This window comes from Durio zibethinus, chromosome 1, assembly GCF_047325235.1.
Source record: "Durio zibethinus cultivar Kanyao isolate XHJ-2024 chromosome 1, ASM4732523v1, whole genome shotgun sequence".
In the NCBI taxonomy this organism is placed as follows: Eukaryota; Viridiplantae; Streptophyta; class Magnoliopsida; order Malvales; family Malvaceae; genus Durio; species Durio zibethinus.
In genome coordinates this window covers 37,965,056-37,984,011 of record NC_143162.1, presented here as the reverse complement: position 1 = coordinate 37,984,011, position 18,956 = coordinate 37,965,056, and the positions used below count along the sequence as shown (strand labels likewise).

General features: G+C 36.1%; 3 protein-coding genes and 1 long non-coding RNA gene across 5 annotated transcripts; 1 reads left to right on the top strand and 3 right to left on the bottom strand.

Annotated features, from left to right (window-relative positions):
* Positions 1-464: 464 nt before the first annotated feature.
* LOC111311429 (uncharacterized) lies at positions 465-3,460 on the bottom strand. Its single transcript, XR_002692626.2, has 3 exons — positions 2,387-3,460; positions 2,132-2,175; positions 465-1,954 (listed from the first exon to the last, which is right to left on the bottom strand). It is a non-coding gene; the product is annotated as an uncharacterized LOC111311429 (long non-coding RNA).
* A 6,425-nt stretch (positions 3,461-9,885) lies between these two features.
* Positions 9,886-14,272, bottom strand: AMY2 (alpha-amylase-like 2). 2 transcript variants are annotated; one of them, XM_022913556.2, is made up of 13 exons: positions 14,042-14,272; positions 13,784-13,866; positions 13,606-13,630; positions 13,172-13,209; positions 12,764-12,890; positions 12,432-12,658; positions 12,139-12,281; positions 11,935-12,047; positions 11,689-11,777; positions 11,311-11,433; positions 10,756-10,791; positions 10,383-10,481; positions 9,886-10,298 (listed from the first exon to the last, which is right to left on the bottom strand). In XM_022913556.2, exons 2-13 carry the CDS (start codon positions 13,799-13,801, stop codon positions 10,104-10,106), a joined length of 1,233 nt encoding a protein of 410 aa, XP_022769291.1. In that variant the 5' UTR covers positions 13,802-13,866; positions 14,042-14,272; the 3' UTR covers positions 9,886-10,103. The 2 variants fall into 2 exon arrangements, with proteins under 2 accessions (XP_022769291.1, XP_022769290.1); XM_022913555.2 differs by lacking the exons at positions 13,784-13,866; positions 14,042-14,272 and having other exon boundaries at positions 13,606-13,669.
* A 218-nt stretch (positions 14,273-14,490) lies between these two features.
* LOC111312867 (Tetratricopeptide repeat (TPR)-like superfamily protein) lies at positions 14,491-16,947 on the top strand. The gene has a single exon (XM_022913554.2). It carries the CDS (start codon positions 14,682-14,684, stop codon positions 16,824-16,826), a length of 2,145 nt encoding a protein of 714 aa, XP_022769289.2. The 5' UTR covers positions 14,491-14,681; the 3' UTR covers positions 16,827-16,947.
* Positions 16,948-17,649: 702 nt separating this feature from the next.
* Positions 17,650-18,831, bottom strand: LOC111312865 (F-box protein SKIP23-like). The gene has a single exon (XM_022913553.2). The coding sequence runs from the start codon at positions 18,707-18,709 to the stop codon at positions 17,729-17,731; it is 981 nt and encodes a 326-aa protein (XP_022769288.1). The 5' UTR covers positions 18,710-18,831; the 3' UTR covers positions 17,650-17,728.
* Between the last annotated feature and the right edge of the window lie 125 nt (positions 18,832-18,956).

Below are 18,956 nucleotides of genomic sequence, written 5' to 3'. Positions count from 1 at the left end.
GCTTTGTCCTGGGCATGTAATCTCATTGGGGTTCCAAACCTCTATTGCTGGAAAGAATAATGGGATTTTGATAATAACAATTAATAATGCATTTCATTAAAGGAAATAATAATAATAATAATAATGCAACTCTAAAATATGGTTATGTCATTTGTAATGTTCTTTTTTTTTATATAATGTTTAGTCTTAACCCTGATCATTCCAATTAAAAATTCAACACTATCAATAGATGGCAGAGTTGTTGGCATGTTCTCATATATATAAATAAATATATATATATATATATATATATTCTAGAGTACAGTAATAACTTTTATGCTTGTGGGTAAAAAAAAAAGGTACTACTAGTTTCATATTAAAATGAATTTTCAAACTACAGTTTTTAAACCATAATTTTACAATCCAATCACATTCGAGCCGGCTTTAATGGAGTAAATCATTGTTCCTATATAATAGTATTTAATGATTTCTTCAGTTATATTTTTGTATTCTTAAATTTTATCTGATGTTTTTAGGAAAACAGATTAAATTAGTCGTAAATTCTGTAGATAGATCTGAATTAGTTTCATGTCATAAATTCTTTCTTTAATTCTTTAAGTGATGAAAGGGACATGTGCTTATTGATTCTAGTAGAGAGTGAAGTTCAGGGCCCAGAAGGGAACCAAATGGAGGAAAATAGACTTTACAATTGAAAAAAAAAAAAAAAAACTCTCTAAGAAAACTTTCAGCCCCAAAACTAACCGGGAGGAAATGGTAAAGGAAAAAAAAACTTGGTCCCTGTCGATTTGGAGTATCATTAACAATCTTTTCATCAACTTTTATTACCCTTGACCAAAATCCTTAACGCATTGACTCGAAGCAAGTATAAGTAGCAAACGGTAGGTATAGGCAGCCAATGGTTCACTGGCTCCTCCCCATTATTCTCCAATATCGACGACGACATGCCAAGGCAGCAGAGGTACCGTATAACGCACTCCACAGCGTGGCGCACTTGAACAATATCATCCTATTCAGACACCTCGAAAACTCATGAAAACCTATGGACTATAGACACAATGAAAACACCACAGAATCACAATCAAAGTCCCATTTCTTTTTTCATTCTCTTATTGTTAACTGTTCATTGCATTGCCCATATCGCTAATACTCTCAAAGTTTTGCATTGTCCCTCTTCATTCTTTTTATCATCTCTATCCGACCACCATAAAGAAAGCTCAAGCTTAATTTATCAGTCCATCCCTCCTTCAGAGATGAAAAAGGAAAAGGTGAGAAAAAAATAAGTGAAAGAAATATAGGAGTGAAAATATCGCTGTCCGGCAACTACAGTTGATTTGGGTGACTGGACGTTTACCATCACGCACTAGAAAGGCCTGTGGTATCCTTTCTCTTTCTTTGCGTTTAAATTGTCAGTATTTCAATCATGAGGCTACGTATAAGGTTTGGGAGAGTGTAGAAATTGTCAGCAGTACTAGGGCTAGCTGCCCTAATATTAAAAGACCCTGTCCTACAGATTTAACAGTGCAGAGTGTATGATTTAATTAATACTATACAATTTAGTTGATAAATGACTGACATTGTGAAATTGGTGGCAATCATGCAAGAGGCCAAGAACATAAAAAAGAATCTTTTTGCTTTGATTGTAATCCGATATCTAATAATCAACATGATTATATACAAACAGTACTATTAAAGGTGTCTCATCAAACAAAAAGTTTAATTCAAAACCTTCAATGGAGTCATCATTTGGGTCTCACGAAACTCTGACAAATCTTCTTGTCCTTTGGTTTTTTCAGGATAATTATGCAATTTCCGCCCTTTTATTTTGAAGGGTTTGGATTTAGATTATCAAATTGAATAGATCCTTCTATCTTTACAAATGGTTCTAATCATGGATCTTTCCTGACTCAGATGCACATACAAACGAGAGGCCGATCATAAACCCTAGATGGCAGCACTGCAAAATAGAAAGAGAAAGCCTTCAACTTCAAGTACTATTTGATGGTTGGGAAAGGAGAAGAAGATAAATATGTAAAAAAGAGAAAAAAAAAAAAAACTCCAGCTGAGAATTAGCAGTCAAAGCGTCAAAGGAGATCTAGAATGAAACAGAAGGTTTGTGCACGATGTTGCTCACCCCCTCAGACCTATTTTTAGTAGATCACTGTTGACAATCAAACCCTGCAAAAGCAGAAGAATGATGAAAGTAACAAAGATATTGTAAAATTTTCTTCATTATTTTTTATAATCCTTTTTGCAAGATAAAATAGTAAAATTTAGGTTATCAAGCTAGATGATAACTAGAAGGGTCAGAAGCTGCCCCAACATGATCATTCGTCACTGGAAAATAGCATAGAAAAAGAGAAACTGCAGAAATATGCATGGTATTTACCTGGATCCATATCAGAGGAAGAGAAAAGCTGGAAGAAAATGCATCACAAGGGTTTTACAAAGAGAAGCCAACAGAGATCAGTTGGCAGTATGCCCACCTCCATGAAAGATCAGAAGCGAAAAGAAGAGGGCCTTTCCATGATGGGAGGTGGACAGAATGCCAATAAACTCTGTAAGAAGCCCTTTGCTAAACCCCCATGAAAGCAAAAAAAGAAAACAGTCATTATATTCGCCACTGAAAGACACGCAAAACACGCACACGATGAGGAGAGAAAAGTGTTAATGACAATAACTCAATAAGAGAGCAGAAGACTGGACTAGGGACTGATGGGGTTCTCCTATTTAAGATGCAATGAAGAACAGTAATTAAGAGAGAGAGAGAGAGGGGTAGGGGACTGGTAGAGAGAGGGTGCTGAGTGTAATTAATTAAAGAGGAAGAAGAAGAGGCGGGTTTCAGACCCGGAAAGAAAGAGAAATATAATCAGATTGGATGGTTCATGCCCTTTATGGATGGCATATTTAGAATAGAAGGATCAAAGGATCATCAACATGGTTATTCTCTTCTCTTCCCTCGTTACTGGTGAAAAAACCCACCCTCCCTTCAGTCATTTCTTGCGTTTCCTCATCTCACCTGCCACTAGTCCCCCCACCCTTTCTACACCCCTCGTTTCTGATGATACACACCCTCATAATATACACCAACACACACACACACATTCTCTCTCTCTGAAACTGAAGAAAAGGTATTTTGCTTAAGAGATCTAACCAAATAATGACAAAACCAGAGCCAAATCGATTTCAGATTATAGCAGATTTGTGGGAAAAACATGGGTTTTGCTCCAACCTTATGATTCCGACCGTCTCATCTTTTAGAATGCAAATAGGGGCCTGGCTATCAGTCACCACCCATCTGGACCCTGGTGGAGCTGAGCAAGCAAGCTCCTTTTTTTTTTTTTTTACCCATTGGGAGATTGGATTGAACCATGTGAAGGCATGGAAACAGAACTAATTAAACATATTAGTGCTTTCAATAACATGTCAAAAGTTAGAGCTACTAAAACCTCCATTTATAGTTCTATTCACCTTATTGGGGATTATATATAACGCTTATCTCTATGGATAAGCCACGCTTCCGAACAATCTAATGGTCAATGGTTGCATATTTGTGCTACTTTGCATGAGACACTGGTCGTATATATGAACGGTGTTTAATCAGATAACTTTTTTGGTTACTTTTGAACTGAAATTAGAGCTAAAGTCTCAACTCAAACGATGCTGATGAAAATATTCACCCCACTCTTTTAAGTGGTACCTTTTTTTTTGGCCAAATTTTAAGTCGTACCTCAAAAACAATGTTAATGTTACTATATACTAGTATTAATGTAGTATATTAATCTTTTCCTGACTCAATTATCGTCAAATTTTGGTCTGTCAGTGAAAGTTTCACTGATTATTCTTTCTTTTTTTTTTCAAATTAAACCTGTCAAAGTCCGTGGAGTGCATGATTCGAATTTAGTCAAGAAAAAAAGTGATCTATGCAAGAATGATTGCACACGTTGAGAATTGATAGCTGCTGAGAAATATTCAAGGAAATCTCTCTAACAGCAATGGTAGAAGAAAAAAATGAAGTGACACTGAGAATAAAGCTTAAAAATCACTGCTTTAACCATATAGGGAGGCCCAAATTTATTGGCAAATCTTCCACCATAAATTGGAAAATTGAATCCTAAGCGAATTGCACCGTCTCTCTGCTTGTCATTTATGAGAAGATGACACCTAGAAAAAACCAATGAGCGAGCAATAAGTGCTTTCCTTTAATCGAAAAAGGAAATTGAACACTATTTTTTAATTCTTTGCTGGCTAGCTATAGCCATACTACTGAGCAATATTAACTCAAAACTCACAGCCTGTTTCTTTACCAAGTACTTATGGACTTCGTTTCCCTCTTGGACCATGTCATTATTAATTTGCTTGTTTGGAAAATTCGTTATGTGCACCCAATACCGATTATCCAGCAAATCGAAGGGTTAATGGGGTTTGATGGAAAGGGAAGAAGCCAACTTCTCAAGTCTCCAATTCATGGGTCCTACAAGTGTGGAATCCTAGGTACTCCTACACTCGCTGTAGAAGAAGCTTCAAAGTTCAAACCTCAGTACCTTTTTGACCTACATTTCAAGGCTATCAAACATGTTAAAAGTGAGATTAAAAGGTAAACCATAGGTCAATCCTTCCACTATTAATATAATAATAGGGCTACTTTTTCTCTTCTGCAGCTGCTTTGAATCGATTGAAATACAGCCACTCGTACTTAGAAAATAAAAATAAAAAAAGAAAAAAAAAACCAAGAATTCAAAAATCTTCTTGGCTAAGGCATATAAAGAAATATACGAAACAAAATCTCCCCTTTTGTCGACTGAAACGTCGCACTCATCACACCCACGACCTCTGCTAGCTCCCTAAACCTCGTGTTGTCACTGGGATTTCTTTCCTCTTTATTTATTTTTCGATGTGAAAGTTTGTGTGTGCTTTTCTTTTCTGTTTTAGTAATTTAGTACGAGTATATTAGTAGCGATTCTTTATTAATTTCCCTGGGGGATAATATTTTAATTTAACGGGAAGAACAAACTCCAATAAAAACTTATTACACGTATGTAAGCGTATTAATGACACAATCCACCATTTTTATTGCTTTATATCAACCCCAACCATATCCAATTAATTGGTTACAGTTCAAAATTTCAAAATACAAGATCACACAAAAGGGTATCAATATCCGCTCGGAGAAGTTGCAGCAGACTGAGATTGACTTTGTTCCCTCAGCGTCCAATTAGCCTCTCCAGGTACGCCATACCAGTTGTCATATTGAGCTACTATCAGAACCATGATTGAATCATTGGGACAATGCATTAAACATTTAAGATTAATTAGTTGTTTTGCTAAATTGTAGTACTCATCTACTTAACATAGTAACTTATTAACACTGATCATAGTCTCATTGAATTAATCAACCTTATTTACCTGAATAAAGTTCGTGTATAGTACTTGTTAATTTGAGTTTTCTTTTTGTCTTTTGGAGTACATATGATATGCTTCTAGCACATTTCAACTGATGCATGTTCTTAACTTTTGCCAACTCAACTGATAAAATAACTTGCGAGGAATCCTTTTGACTTCTGTCAACTATTGACTACAGTATATCAGCTTTCTCGGTGGCCCTAAATGAAACTATGTGGCAAATTAATGACCAAACTAAGATATATAATTGTTTAGTTGTCACTAAGGCAAACATTAATTACAATATTAATTAAATGATTGTGCATTTGTGTAACCAAATGCATGCTCAATTAAATATTATGTCATGCCATCAATTTCATTGCAAATAAAACCATGCTGAGAGAGTACATATACTACATCTGCAAACTCAGTAGACGGTAATAGTAGCAGTATTTTCTTATATTAATGGAGGTTGATCTAAAGAAAATGGACTTACCCAATGAATAATATATGATAATTAACAATTAGCAGTTGGAAGGAAACTATTCTGGTGAATACGAAAACTGGTAGTATATATACAGTAAATGCTCCAGATTCTAATTGGATATATAGAAAATAATAGTAAACAGATCATACCTACATAGGTGGATGAAGAGAACATGTCATATCAAAAAGTTTCAAAGAAATCTGAAAGAAAAGGTCTTGACTTTTTAAGGTCAAGGGTATGGAATTCTTGACCATTTACTGTTCTAATATATAAACAATAAACAATTAGTACTACATGTTAATAGTTTCGGTTTTGTCTGCTACTGTTCCATAAGGTGGATCACATGCAAACTACCCCTTACAGGTGAAAGAAAAAGGAGTTCCATCGGCAATACGGGGGATGATGCATAGAACTGTCACTCAAACGCCATATCCAAAAGACCAAAGTCCATATTGCAAAGCACTGAAAATTGGCAATCATGTCAAAAATTTTGACTTAGAAGCTGAAATGACTTTCCATTATCCTTTAATTTAATGCCTCAATCTAAAGCTTTGTTAAAAAAGTTCATGCGCTTTGTTCCCTGCGCTCTGTGCAATTTCAAGTGTCGACTTTTATTCTCCTTTACTTTTGTTTTTCCTTTTTGGAAAGCTTTTATGCTATGGTGCGATTGTGGGGACAATGATTTCTGTTTTGCAAATTAGTGGTGCCCCAAAGATACTTAGAAAACAAAAAAAAAGCATCAGAGCATCTATAATATATTTTTTCATTCAATTTCCATTTCAGGCTGCAGTTATTGAAGATTAGAGTACGTAGCATAATGTTTGTCCATAAGGCTATAAGCCAAGGTTGAACGAGAGCACCAACTCTTGAAATGGTACTAGTTGTTAAGTTTGATAATTTAAAAACGGAGGGCGCAGGCTAGCAAGAGCATCGGCTACAGGGAAGGAGGACTTAGTTTGATCGCACAGCTCGATGCATGGGAATCGACCCTTTTTAATGATTGTGAGTTAATGTGTTGGGTTTTGGTCTATATCGGTAAATTTAATAATATAAAAATTAATATAAAATTAAAATTTTAATAAAAATTATATGAATTTAATAAATTAAAAAAATATTTTTTATATTTTTATATTAATATTTACTATACATAATTTTTACATAAAATATAATATAAATACATAAATTATTAATATTTTAAAAAATATAAATATAAAAATTATCAAATCTATTAACTACCAAGTAATGCTTAAAGAGGTGAGAGAATGTAATTTCATTTTTCTACTTTATACAATAAGGCATTAGCAACCATACTTGTTGCCTGTGTTGGTGCTGCTCAGGCGAACAGAATCACTACCGATATATCTTTGGACTTTGGTCATCATTCTCTTTTTCCTATGAAAAATTTTACTTGATAGTTTGTTTGAAGTCTTCCCATTGTTCTAAAATGTCTGTGTGAGTTTTACTTTTATTCAGAGAAATCCATCTATGATTTTTGTACTCTATCTAAACGTGTCCCGTATATGATTTTTGAATTAAAGAATGAGACAATAAAAATAAGTTCATAATAAAATAATAATTTTTTCTTTTTTAGCAAAGACAAAAGTATCTTACCTTTTGAGGAACATATTAACCTAATAATTGAAATATCGATCCGTATCAAAGTCTTGTTAATTAGTAGCAAAATGTTGACAAAAAAAAAAGGCAGACAAGTGGTCATTAATATTCACCAGTTTTTTAAATTAATAAAATTTACACATGATTATTAGCTCAAGAATAAGTCACAGACAAAAAAGATATATAATTAGTTGATAAAAAAAAATTTATCACATTGATAGTGAAAAATTTAAAATTCATCAATTATTAAGATGCTAATGAAATTTTTGTTTAGTGATAAAGAGAAAATTTTAAAATCTCGAAGTTCTAAGTTTAAATTTTGTTGTGTTTGAGTTTGGTTTAGTTTTGTATTGAATTTGTTTAATTATATTTTAATTTATTAATTAATTTTTATATTAATTTTATACTTCATTGTAATTGTCACTTTTTTTTTTTTATAATTCCATAAAAAAAAATCTTGTTATAATTTGTTGGTTAATATTAATTATGACTAATAAAATAATATGTATTATTCTTTTAATTTCACTATTAATGTATTAAAATAAATTATTGTTAATAAAGTTATGAGAACAGGGGTCAGAGATTTATGTGGCCATGCATCCATGATTATTGGCTGTAGCAAAGCTAAGCTCCCCTTCACTTTTGATGCATGCGGACCAGTGCCTCTCAATTCTCATGCAATTATGATACTTTCTCATGCACTTCATCATTATATTTTTATATTTTACTACTCGTAATTAGAAATTAATTTTGATTTTCCTACTAGGACTTAATTGTATATATGCTATTGCCAACTGATGAGAAAAGAGAACATTTAATTGTTATTTGAACTTTCTGCTATAGTAATATGAGTAAATATATATATATATATATATATTTAACAATTGCTGTACTTTTGTTTTATAATGGTAAGTCACGCGAATCTTTACATCAGACATGCATGTATGAATAGGAAAAACTGCAGTCTTCTGTAGGCAAAGTTAGCAGTACTCCTGAATCTGGATGAATTATTCCTTCATAATCTCAATCTCATAGTGACTTCTTCTGACATATAGCAGTAGTTGAAGGAGGTTTATCCACAAAAAGGAGCGGGTGTGAGTTTGAACGAAACATTGGATAAAGCTAAAGAAGGTGATGATTGAGATTGGAATAGAAAAAAAGAAAGGGTACTGATTGAGTTTTTTTTTTTTTTTTTAATTTTTCAATGAATGACAGATTTTGAAGTAATGCATTTCACGTGAGAGAGAGAGGAGGGATAGTGATTTGTTGTTTTGGCTGTTAGGCTTGGTACCCCATAAAATAATTCCAAAGGATGTCATGTTGTTTGGTTGTGTTAGATAAAGGAAGGAATTTTTATTTAGTTTCAAAACATGAATGATGGTGCCAATGTCGATGGTTATGATTGTGATAGAAGTCTCTTTCCAGCTCTACTGCCATGTGATTCTCTCACATACTATTTACTAATTAAGCTGCTTGTGCCTGGTAGTGGTAGGTCAGTCAAAAGACCCTAAATAATCTGTCACTCGATATGTCCACACTACATTTCTCCATTATATTCAATCAAGATGCACACGTCACCCCCCAACTGGATTAATTTCCCACCCCACAATAAAACTGAAACTTGAAATGATCATATTATTAACTGGTAGAGGCATTAAATAAATTATGCTTACAACTTACTCAGCTTATCTAACCCTTTCATTAGTTTCTTAAAACAGTTGTTCTTTGAACTTCAGACATCACCATCAATCTAAAATTGTAATCAATTGATGGATGGATGATAATTTTGTTTGTTTGGTCCTGATCAATCAAATATATATACTGGGTTTCCTTGCCATTTGCTGGTACTTTCTCCTGATTAATGTGAACTTGTGCATCAATTTGTCTGACATAATTTATTCTCGCTTTCTCACATTCTATGGGACCTAACCTCTATCCTATTGCCTTCTCTTTTACTAGAATTTATGATTACTTTCATGTCTAGTCCGTTAGCCATTCTTTGTCACTGTTTGTGCCGTTGAAAACTTGTCTGCAGCTCCTTTTCGTGCTTCACCTTAACTTGTAGTCAGCCCTTACTCAAAGAGATGAAGCATTACAAGTCAACTAGATGAAGATTTAGCTGCATAATCATTACTCAGTAAAGCATTTTTTATCTTCGTTTTTCTCATATTCCTCCATTTTTAATATTCTTTTCTCATTGCCTTGTTAAAATCAATTTCTATTACTTTCAACCTATTTGTATGACCACAATGCATTTCCCACGAAACAAAAGCCTCTTTCTACTGCATATGATGTACATGTCAGTATTCTTGCAATTACTCTTATAATTGGGTTCTCTAGGTTGATATAAAAGGGACCAAAGAAAGAGAACTCCAAGTTTTAAATTGCATAGATGCGTGTCGACGTTAGGAACAAAATGCTTTATAGTTTTATTGATAGTAAATGCAGTTAATCTCAGACAAATAAATAAAAGCATCACCAATGATTTCCAATACAAATTTGGAGATGGGATGCTTTATTTACGCAATACAAGTAGTAGCTATCATGCCAAATTAAAAGTGGTATCATCCATTCCCCAGTAGGGGGGGATCCAATTATATGAAAAAGAAAGAAGGTACAGGAATCATTGCTTTTGCCATACTGCATATCTTTGTCCACTCGTTGCTAGCGTCCACTCGCTGCCAGTTGGACACCATGAACCATCCCCAATCTTCATGCATACTTTTTCTCCAATAATTGCGGAATAGAGGTTGTTTTGGGCCTCCAGAATTCTAACAGATGACCGGCTGTGAATATCTTGACGCCTTCTAATGTCCATCTGCATGCAAAATTTCAAAGCGTTCAGCAAAAGATATTTTCTTGGCAAGCCAAACTAATACATGTAAAAGGCTGTGTAGCATACCAATTTAACAACTTGTTCATGAATGGAATCGCCCCAATCATAAAAGTGATCATAAAAAATTGTGGGTATTCCTGGATGTGTAAGTATATATGCGTAACCCTGTAGGAAATCATGGAACCATAACTTAAACAAATATCCATATCAAGAATCACAAAAGTTTTCACCAGCTTTGTGAACAAAGAATGACACTAAAAACATTACTTTGAAGATAAAAGTTAAAACTTCATAACCATTGAAAAGGTTAATAGAAAACAAAAGGTGTCCTTGCCCCTTGGTCTTATAACATGAGTTAATAATGCCAAAACTAACACAGGAAATTGTGATGCAAGTCATCTTGCGCTGTTGAGTATATGCAACAAACAGCAACTCATACCTCCATTATATGATTCGAGGGGAAAGGCCAGTGAGCCTGCAAGAATAAAACATTTTGCAGCATGAGTACAATCCAAATTGAGAAGATATGGATTTTGAATGTTACCATAAATTGCAGGATTATGGAAATTAAAAAATACTTCTCATTGAAAATGTTCAGCAGACTGAATCCCTTACCACCAATTCAGGCTTACCACTACTAGGAGTAAACCCGAAACCCTTTATTCTTAAAACTCAGGTTATATGTTGACCAGATAGGCATTTCTAGCTCTTCATACTGAAGGTTTCTCAGAGGTGTCAATCTATTTAAGCAAGAGTACACATGTTTTCTTTTGACTTGATGGTTTAAAATTGCAAGGACATCATTTCATGTCAGTGAAAATAGACCACATTACGGCCCAGCCAAAGCAAACGTGAAAAAGTGGGATCCCAAAATAAAGACTCAAGAGTATCAGTATCCAAAAGCTGCATGTCATAAGCAAGACTTATTTGCTCTTATATTACCCTCACAGCCATCCAAGTTGACAGTTGCAATATATAAAGAAATTTCTAGTACCTGTGTTGAGCCTGTGTCATGGTTATCGATAAATGTGACAGCCCTTGAGGGCCACAGCCCCATTACACCTGGTGGCTTCCCTTGAGAGTCACGCAGGCGCCAGAACTGCCCCTTTACAGCTTCCTGCAAAGTTACAGTTAAGTTTATACTAACAGAAATTGAAAGACAAAAATCTTACTTCATATTGAATTGATGAAACATTAGATGGTGGCAGGTCTTAACCAGGGAAAGACGGAGAAGTAGGAATCTAAATAAATATAGAAGAGAATTTTTTGAAGACACTGGCATTATCATCATTAGCAGAATATGGTGCCACATTAGATAAAAATGGCAGTCCTGTTCTCTGGGTAAATAATAGTATATTATTAATTGGACTACCTGAAGAATCCCCTTCGTTGTGAAGTCAAATGCAGTTGAAAGTTGTCCCGTGGCATCAATCCAATTAATGATCCTTTGCCTATGGCTATCTGCAGTAGAGGTTGTGAATATAATGTAATAACACAGACATGCCAGATGCTACTGAATATCATATTTAACCAGTCAGCTCATAGATATATCGATAGCTTTATCGATGGATTCCTTTTATGGATGGTCTCAAATTTGAAAAACAGATTAATTCATTACCTTGGTTGTAGTCTAATCCATAGCCATTGTAGTTGCAAGAATTCCAATGCTCGCCAACAGAAAATATAGGCTTTGCTCCTTCAATATATTCTTTGACATATTTTGCTGCATAACTGAATGAAACATTATACCAACATAAATACTGTGATGGAAAGCAGATCATTGAGAGACAACAATAACCAACAAGTACAGAATTGTAATTACCCCCTTGCAAAGTCAAAGCGAAAATCTTGAAAGCCAACACTACGCAACCACTGCAGCCATCCTATGATGTCCTTACGAACAAAATGTTGGCTGTGATCAATATTTGGAACCCCATGGAAGTTGTCTCCAGTGCTTCGGTTACCCTGAGACATATATATGAGGTCAGAAAATATCTTACAATTCAGTATGTATCTGCAATTACAGCAGGAAATATCATTTAAGGCCAAGTAACATAAAGCATCAAAGATGCAGTGCAAATATATTGAGCATTAGTTTTGTATGAATATCCTTACCAATCCACCAGTACAAGATGTGACAGCATGCTCATCCCATGCTAGTGGAATTCCATCATAACGGTTATAAATTCCTCCATGTCCTTGAGTAGTTCCAATGCGATGGTTGATTACTATGTCAGCCATCGCTCTAACTTTGTACTGCTTCAGTTTATTGAGTAAAGCCTTCAACAGCTGCTCAGAGCCATATGAAGAATTGAGTGAATAAAGGTTTTGGGGAAGGTACCCTGTAATAAGACGAGGAAAACATATACAAAAATATAAATCCTGGTCAGGCATGTGCACAATTGCTAAGAAACTAGCTCATGCTTTGAAGAAAAATTTTCTCTAACCTTCTGGTGAAAAGGAATTAACTGCTGGTGGCAACCATACAGATGTAAACCCAGACTTTGCAATGTCAGGAACTTTCTTTTCCAAGTTTCTCCACCAGTCATATTTGTGTGACTCCCAGTTAAAACCCTGTTTGAACAAATTAAACAACTTTAAAGTTCTTCCTTAGCTTCAGTAGTCAAACCTAACTTTTTTATGAAGAATTTTATGCAACTATTCCACGTACTATAGTAACTCGGTGACTTTAAAACAGAGACAACCATACCGATAAGAAAAGAGGTCAGTCCAATTTTATGTAAAATGTACCTTATTACATCAGAAGATTATGAATTAACACATACAAACCCAAAAAACATTAATAAAGTCTCCAAATTCATGTAAAAGAAAATTATAAACATTGTCAAATTTACCTGCAAAAGGATTTCCCTTCCCTTGCGCAACACAGTACCTGAAATTAAATCCAAAAGAGCATACTTTAAATTTTCTCTTCCAAATTGTTTTTTTCCCTTTAGACCATTTGTAAGAAGGAACAAAATCTGACAATTCTCCATCTTAAGATATCCATCATTGATAAAATTGTAGTAGAAAATAAATCGTCATAGACCCTAAGTCAGTATTCACAATATATATACCTCTAAATGGTAGACCATGCTTATGAAATTCAGTTGTAATTGCTTTCTAGTCAACAAGAAATAAAGAAACCTAAGCAACTCCAGCTCTAAGGTGCCATTAAAGAATTCCCATATCCAGCAACCAAAATCCAAATCATAATTCCAGGATAGGATAAACAACGAAATAACAGAAAGAAAAAGCAACACATATGCAAAGGAAAACAAAAGCATACCAAGATCAGTGCTTTCCTCAACACTCTGCATTTCAACAAAATGTGACATCAGAGAAAATTGATAGCTCTAAGTTAAACAATTAAAAAAGATAAAAAGTTGCTATCTTGGAAAAAGGAAAGCAAAAAAAAAAGTCATAAAAAGAAGGGAAAAGAGCAAGAATTGGTGGAAGAAAATTACGTTATTCATGTTACCCATATCAAATCAAGTGGTTGCGGCCCAAATCTGACGCTGGATCGTGGAAAATGGACTACAGAAATACCCTGCATCAGCAAACAACACCATGTTTATAACCTCAACTTTCGCTTATATACATAAATTCTTTCCTGTTGACGAGTAACAAACTTTTAAACTTGCAATAAACGCGGCAACGTTGAAAAGAAAGTGAGTGTAGCAATTTATGAACAGAGAAGAAGACTTATAGAAGAAAGCAAATACCAAGAAAAAGTGAGGTTGCGATCGCAGCGTGATTTGTTCTCGCGTTTTCAGCCTATAAATAGATGGAGGAAGAAGAAAAAAAGGAGGAATTGGACAATGACCCGGGAATTGGAATCACGCAACGAAAAGAATAGGGAAATGGAGGGAACATTGAAATCCTCAGCCACGACCAACGATTCCGAATTTGGCAGAAAGAAAAAGGCTGTGGGGGTGATTGATAGAAAGGGAATCAGCTTTTAAAATGGGAGAGAATATATTCATATTTTCAACGGTAAATAGCGGGCAGCTCGAGTCACTGAGTCAGGACGTTCGATTGTGATGTGAGACATAGGGGAGGAGAGGTCAGAGGAATTGCGAGTTTGAAAATACTCTGGATGGCTGAGATTTTGAAATTTGCCCATCGAGGAACGGCAGTTAACGGTTAGGATCGCAAAGGAAGCTTAAGCATCAAGTAGACGCCGGGTCCATATCTTGGCTGGGCTAATTGTAGGCAAGAAAGCGATTCATTGAGCCTTCATGGGCTAGCCCAAAGTGCATCCGTTAACTTCCCGAGATTGAATTTCTTTTACACTCCTCTTGGCATTGCTGCTTTCGATTGAACGATGTTTCTTCATAGAAAGCCGAAGGCAAGAAAGAGTTGATGACTTCAACTCGATACCGCTCCTTTTTTTTGGAACTTGTTCAATGTACCAAACAGAAAAACCTGCTGAGAGGTCGTGCAGTCCACGGTCGAATAGTACAAAGTGGCTCATCTTCTTGCGTGTACCTTTCGAACAGCCTCGTCAACTTGTACGCCAAATGCGGGGACTTATCCAAAGCCAAACGTGTATTTGAAAATATACAAGACAAAGATGTTGTCTCATGGAACTGTCTTATCAATGGGTACTCTCAACAAGGCCCGACAGGATCCTCGTTTGTCATGGAACTCTTTCAGCGAATGCGAGCAGAGAATGTCTTGCCTAATGCCCACACCTTCGCTGGCGTTTTCACAGCTGCATCAAACTTGTTGGATGTTTTTAGCGGGCTGCAAGCTCATACACTCGCAATTAAAACCGACAGCTTTCATGACATCTTTGTTGGGAGTTCTCTTCTTAATATGTACTGCAAATCTGGTGTTTTGTCTGAGGCTCGGAAGGTGTTTGATCAAATGCCAGAGAGGAATTCGGTTTCTTGGGCTACTATGATTTCTGGGTACGCAATGCAGAGGTCTGCTGTGGAGTCCTTTGAACTTTTTGATTTAATGCGCCAAGAAGATGAGAAGGAGAACGAGTATGTATTGTCTAGCGTCCTAAGCGCTTTGGCTGATCCTAAGGTTCTTAAAACTGGTAGGCAAATACATAGCCTCACGGTTAAAAATGGTTTATTAGTGTTTGTATCTGTTGGGAATGCTCTTGTTACAATGTATGGGAAATGTGGGAGCTTGGATGATGCACTTAAGACATTTGAATTATCAGGTGATAAAAATTCGATTACATGGTCAGCAATGATCACTGGTTATGCACAAAGTGGGGATTCCTTAAAGGCTCTCAAGTTGTTATCGAGTATGCATTTTGCTGGGATAATGCCTAGTGAATTTACCCTTGTTGGGGTTCTTAATGCTTGTAGCGATATCAGTACTATTGAAGAGGGAAAGCAAGTGCATGGTTACTTGTTGAAATTGGGATATGAATCACAAGTATACATAATGACAGCTTTGGTTGATATGTATGCAAAATGTGGTAGTATATTAGATGCTCGGAAGGGGTTTGATTATTTACAAGAACCTGATATGGTATTGTGGACTTCCATGATTGGAGGATACGTACAAAATGGGGAGAATGAAAATGCAATGAATTTGTATGGTAGAATGAGGATTGAGGGGATTATGCCTAATGAGCTTACAATGGCTAGTATTCTTAAAGCTTGTTCATGTCTTGCTGCTTTAGAGCAAGGAAAGCAAATCCATGCCTGCACCATTAAGCATGGATTTGGTTTGGAGGTTCCAGTTGGAAGTGCTCTTTCAACCATGTATGCAAAGTGTGGGAATCTGGAAGATGGGAGCCTTGTCTTTAGGAGGATGCCATGGAGAGATATAGTGTCATGGAATGCAATGATATCAGGGCTTGCTCAGAATGGGCATGGTAATGAAGCTCTTGAGCTTTTTGAGGAGATGCTGCTGGAAGGCACAGAACCAGACTATGTTACATTTGTTAACATTATTTCTGCTTGTAGCCACATGGGATTGGTGGAAAGAGGTAGGGCTTATTTCAGCATGATGTCTGATAAATTTGGAATTGTTCCAAGAGTTGAGCACCATGCTTGCATGGTTGATATGCTGGGCCGTGCAGGGAAGCTCGATGAAGCTAAGGAATTTATTGAATCAGCTACCATAGACCATGGCATGTGTTTATGGCGTATTCTATTAAGTGCTTGTCGGAACTTCCGCAATTATGAACTGGGGGCATATGCAGGAGAGAAACTAATGGAGTTGGGATCTCAAGAATCATCTGCTTATGTTTTATTGTCAAGTATCTATGTAGCCTTGGGCAGGTTGGAAGACGTGGAGAGAGTCAGAAGGATGATGAGACTTAGAGGGGTGAACAAGAAACCTGGATGTAGCTGGATTGAACTTAAAGGCGGGGTTCATGTGTTCGTTGTAGGAGACCAGATGCATCCAGAAATAAAAGTGATACGTGAAGAGCTATGGATGTTAAGCAAACAAATGAAGGATGAAGGTTACCAACCCTCTGATTCAGTTTCTGCAACTTCTTATAATGATCAGGAATTAATTGCTGCTTGTATTTGATAATTTATCTCATTCTTTGCTTAATTCTTTTCTACATAATTTTCAACATAGTAACGCAACTTAATTTAACATCGGGATTTGTATCTTTATGAACAAGTGGCAAATTCAAATGCTTTTAGTATCTCATTCTGTGCTAGATACACTCAGTATAAAAGTCAGGGATCAAGTTGGTTTTCAAACCCTGCAATTGGCATGATATGCCAGATTATAGTCTTTGAAGAGCAACAAGAGAGTAGAAATGCCGCCATTAATGTTTTTATGGAAATACAGGATCTAGCCTTTCATTAATCTCAAATCAGGTCCTCTTTTCTTTGTGTAAAGATAAAATGTTTGGGTATGCATGAATGCTGCTACTTGCAGTAGCCGTGGCCCTTTGGAAAATCAGACGGTTCGTTTAGTATAGGCTTTAGCACACAGGTAAAACTCACCTTCTGTAATGACCTGGCACTCAACGATTGTTATGAGGTCTACCGGCAACTGTGGCAGTTGACCAAAGGCTAGGATCATTCCTTCAAGCAAACCGTTGTTGACTAGTATGTACCTCATTTATCCAAGGGTTTTATTAGGGGATTGATTAACAACCGAACCTTAACAACGGAACGGTGAGCGGTTACACACAACCTTAATAACCTTTAATTGAGCTGACATGATAAACCCCAGGAGAATTAGAATGGACTGGTTTAACAGTTGCATATTTATCTTCTGAATATAGAAGACAGCATTAAGCAAATATAACAGTAAAATCTGAACAAAAGGGATCGATTAGGATGGCGATCACATGAACTGAAACAAACAGAAATTCTTTATAAATTGATTATAAAAGAACAGCCAAGTCTGCTGTTAACAAAAATTAAACTATTGTCTAAATTTTTATGTTCCAATTCATGAGAAAAATCCATTAACTATTGTGTCAACCAGACTGGTCGTGGCCAGGCAGACTGTATTCTACGCTGACAGCATTGTAATGGCTGGAACCTCTCTTCTCCCCTGTCAAACACACCTAAATCGTGGCCGCCAATGACTCCATACTTGTATGCTTCCAAATTGTCGTCCGTGAAGTAAATGCAGTTACCTTTGAGTCCCTTGACAACTTTAGTTGGTAGTGCCATTGACCCGTTTTGACCTAAGAAAAATACCCAGTTATCTATTTTTCCCATATGCATTCTTTCCTCGTAGGACTCCAACAAGTATACTTCAAAATTGTAAGTTTTATAGCCCACATCAGGGTTATCCTTCAAAAATCTAACAACTACACATAATTCGTTCCCTATGCCCACAAGATAAATCTTGTTTCCTCGAAGAAGCCATGGCATTGCAATTTCGTCAATGTTAGGAGGAAAACCAGGCTGACAAAGGATCACTTTTCCGTACTCATCCACAGCATAAAATTCTCCCATATGAAAGATAATATCATCATAATAACGTCCAGCTTCTTGTATCTTAATCCAATTTTGACTCAATGCATTGTAGTAAGCTAGTTCCCGTTCCTCTCCATATATAACCAGGAGAATATAGTCGTAGGGATTGCAATCAGGAGGGGAAGAGAGTACAGCTTTATGAACAGGGTATTTTCGTGCATCAAGGCTCTTGGCAGAGTCAATATCGGTGGAGTGTTTAGCCTCCAATGAAGTTAGGATTGGGGGTAGTATAAACCGAGCATTGGTAAGAGGGTCGATCATGGTAATCTCTGAAGTTTCATCGACCATGATGAGAAAACCTGATGAGGATCCACATATGTTCTTTCGACCAGCGCATGCAAGGACATGATCGTAAACTTTGTTGCTTGAAACGCTTTTAAAACTCATGGAACATTCCTTGCCTCGGTTGGAATGGTAGGGAAGGGCCAGCCACGGGCGGTCTTCTGCTTGTGTCGAACTCTCCATTACTAGAATCTTGAGAACAAAACTGAAGCCCTTGGCCTAAACAATGACACTAAAGAGAGAGTAAATGCCTGCCTGCCTGCCTGTATATAAAAAGAGTCTATCAATGAGTAATAGGCTTTACACTGTCGATGCCTGCCTGCTTGCCTGTATACATAAAGAATCTGTCCTAGCTAGTCCTAGCGGGATGAGGACTTCCAAAAGCTTGAGGAACAAGGAAACTTGCGATTTGTCGGATCAGAAGTCCAGA

Excerpts from the sequence above, each read along its gene's own strand:
- LOC111312865 (XM_022913553.2), bottom strand. The coding sequence starts at position 18,709 with ATGGAGAGTTCGACACAAGCAGAAGACCGCCCGTGGCTGGCCCTTCCC.
- LOC111312867 (XM_022913554.2), top strand. The coding sequence starts at position 14,682 with ATGACTTCAACTCGATACCGCTCCTTTTTTTTGGAACTTGTTCAATGT.
- AMY2 (XM_022913555.2), bottom strand. The coding sequence starts at position 13,654 with ATGTCACATTTTGTTGAAATGCAGAGTGTTGAGGAAAGCACTGATCTT. Across the intron at positions 11,778-11,934 it reads TGGATTAGACTACAACCAAG|ATAGCCATAGGCAAAGGATC; the intron begins GTAATGAATTAA and ends CCTCTACTGCAG. Across the intron at positions 11,434-11,688 it reads CAACGAAGGGGATTCTTCAG|GAAGCTGTAAAGGGGCAGTT; the intron begins GTAGTCCAATTA and ends GTAACTTTGCAG.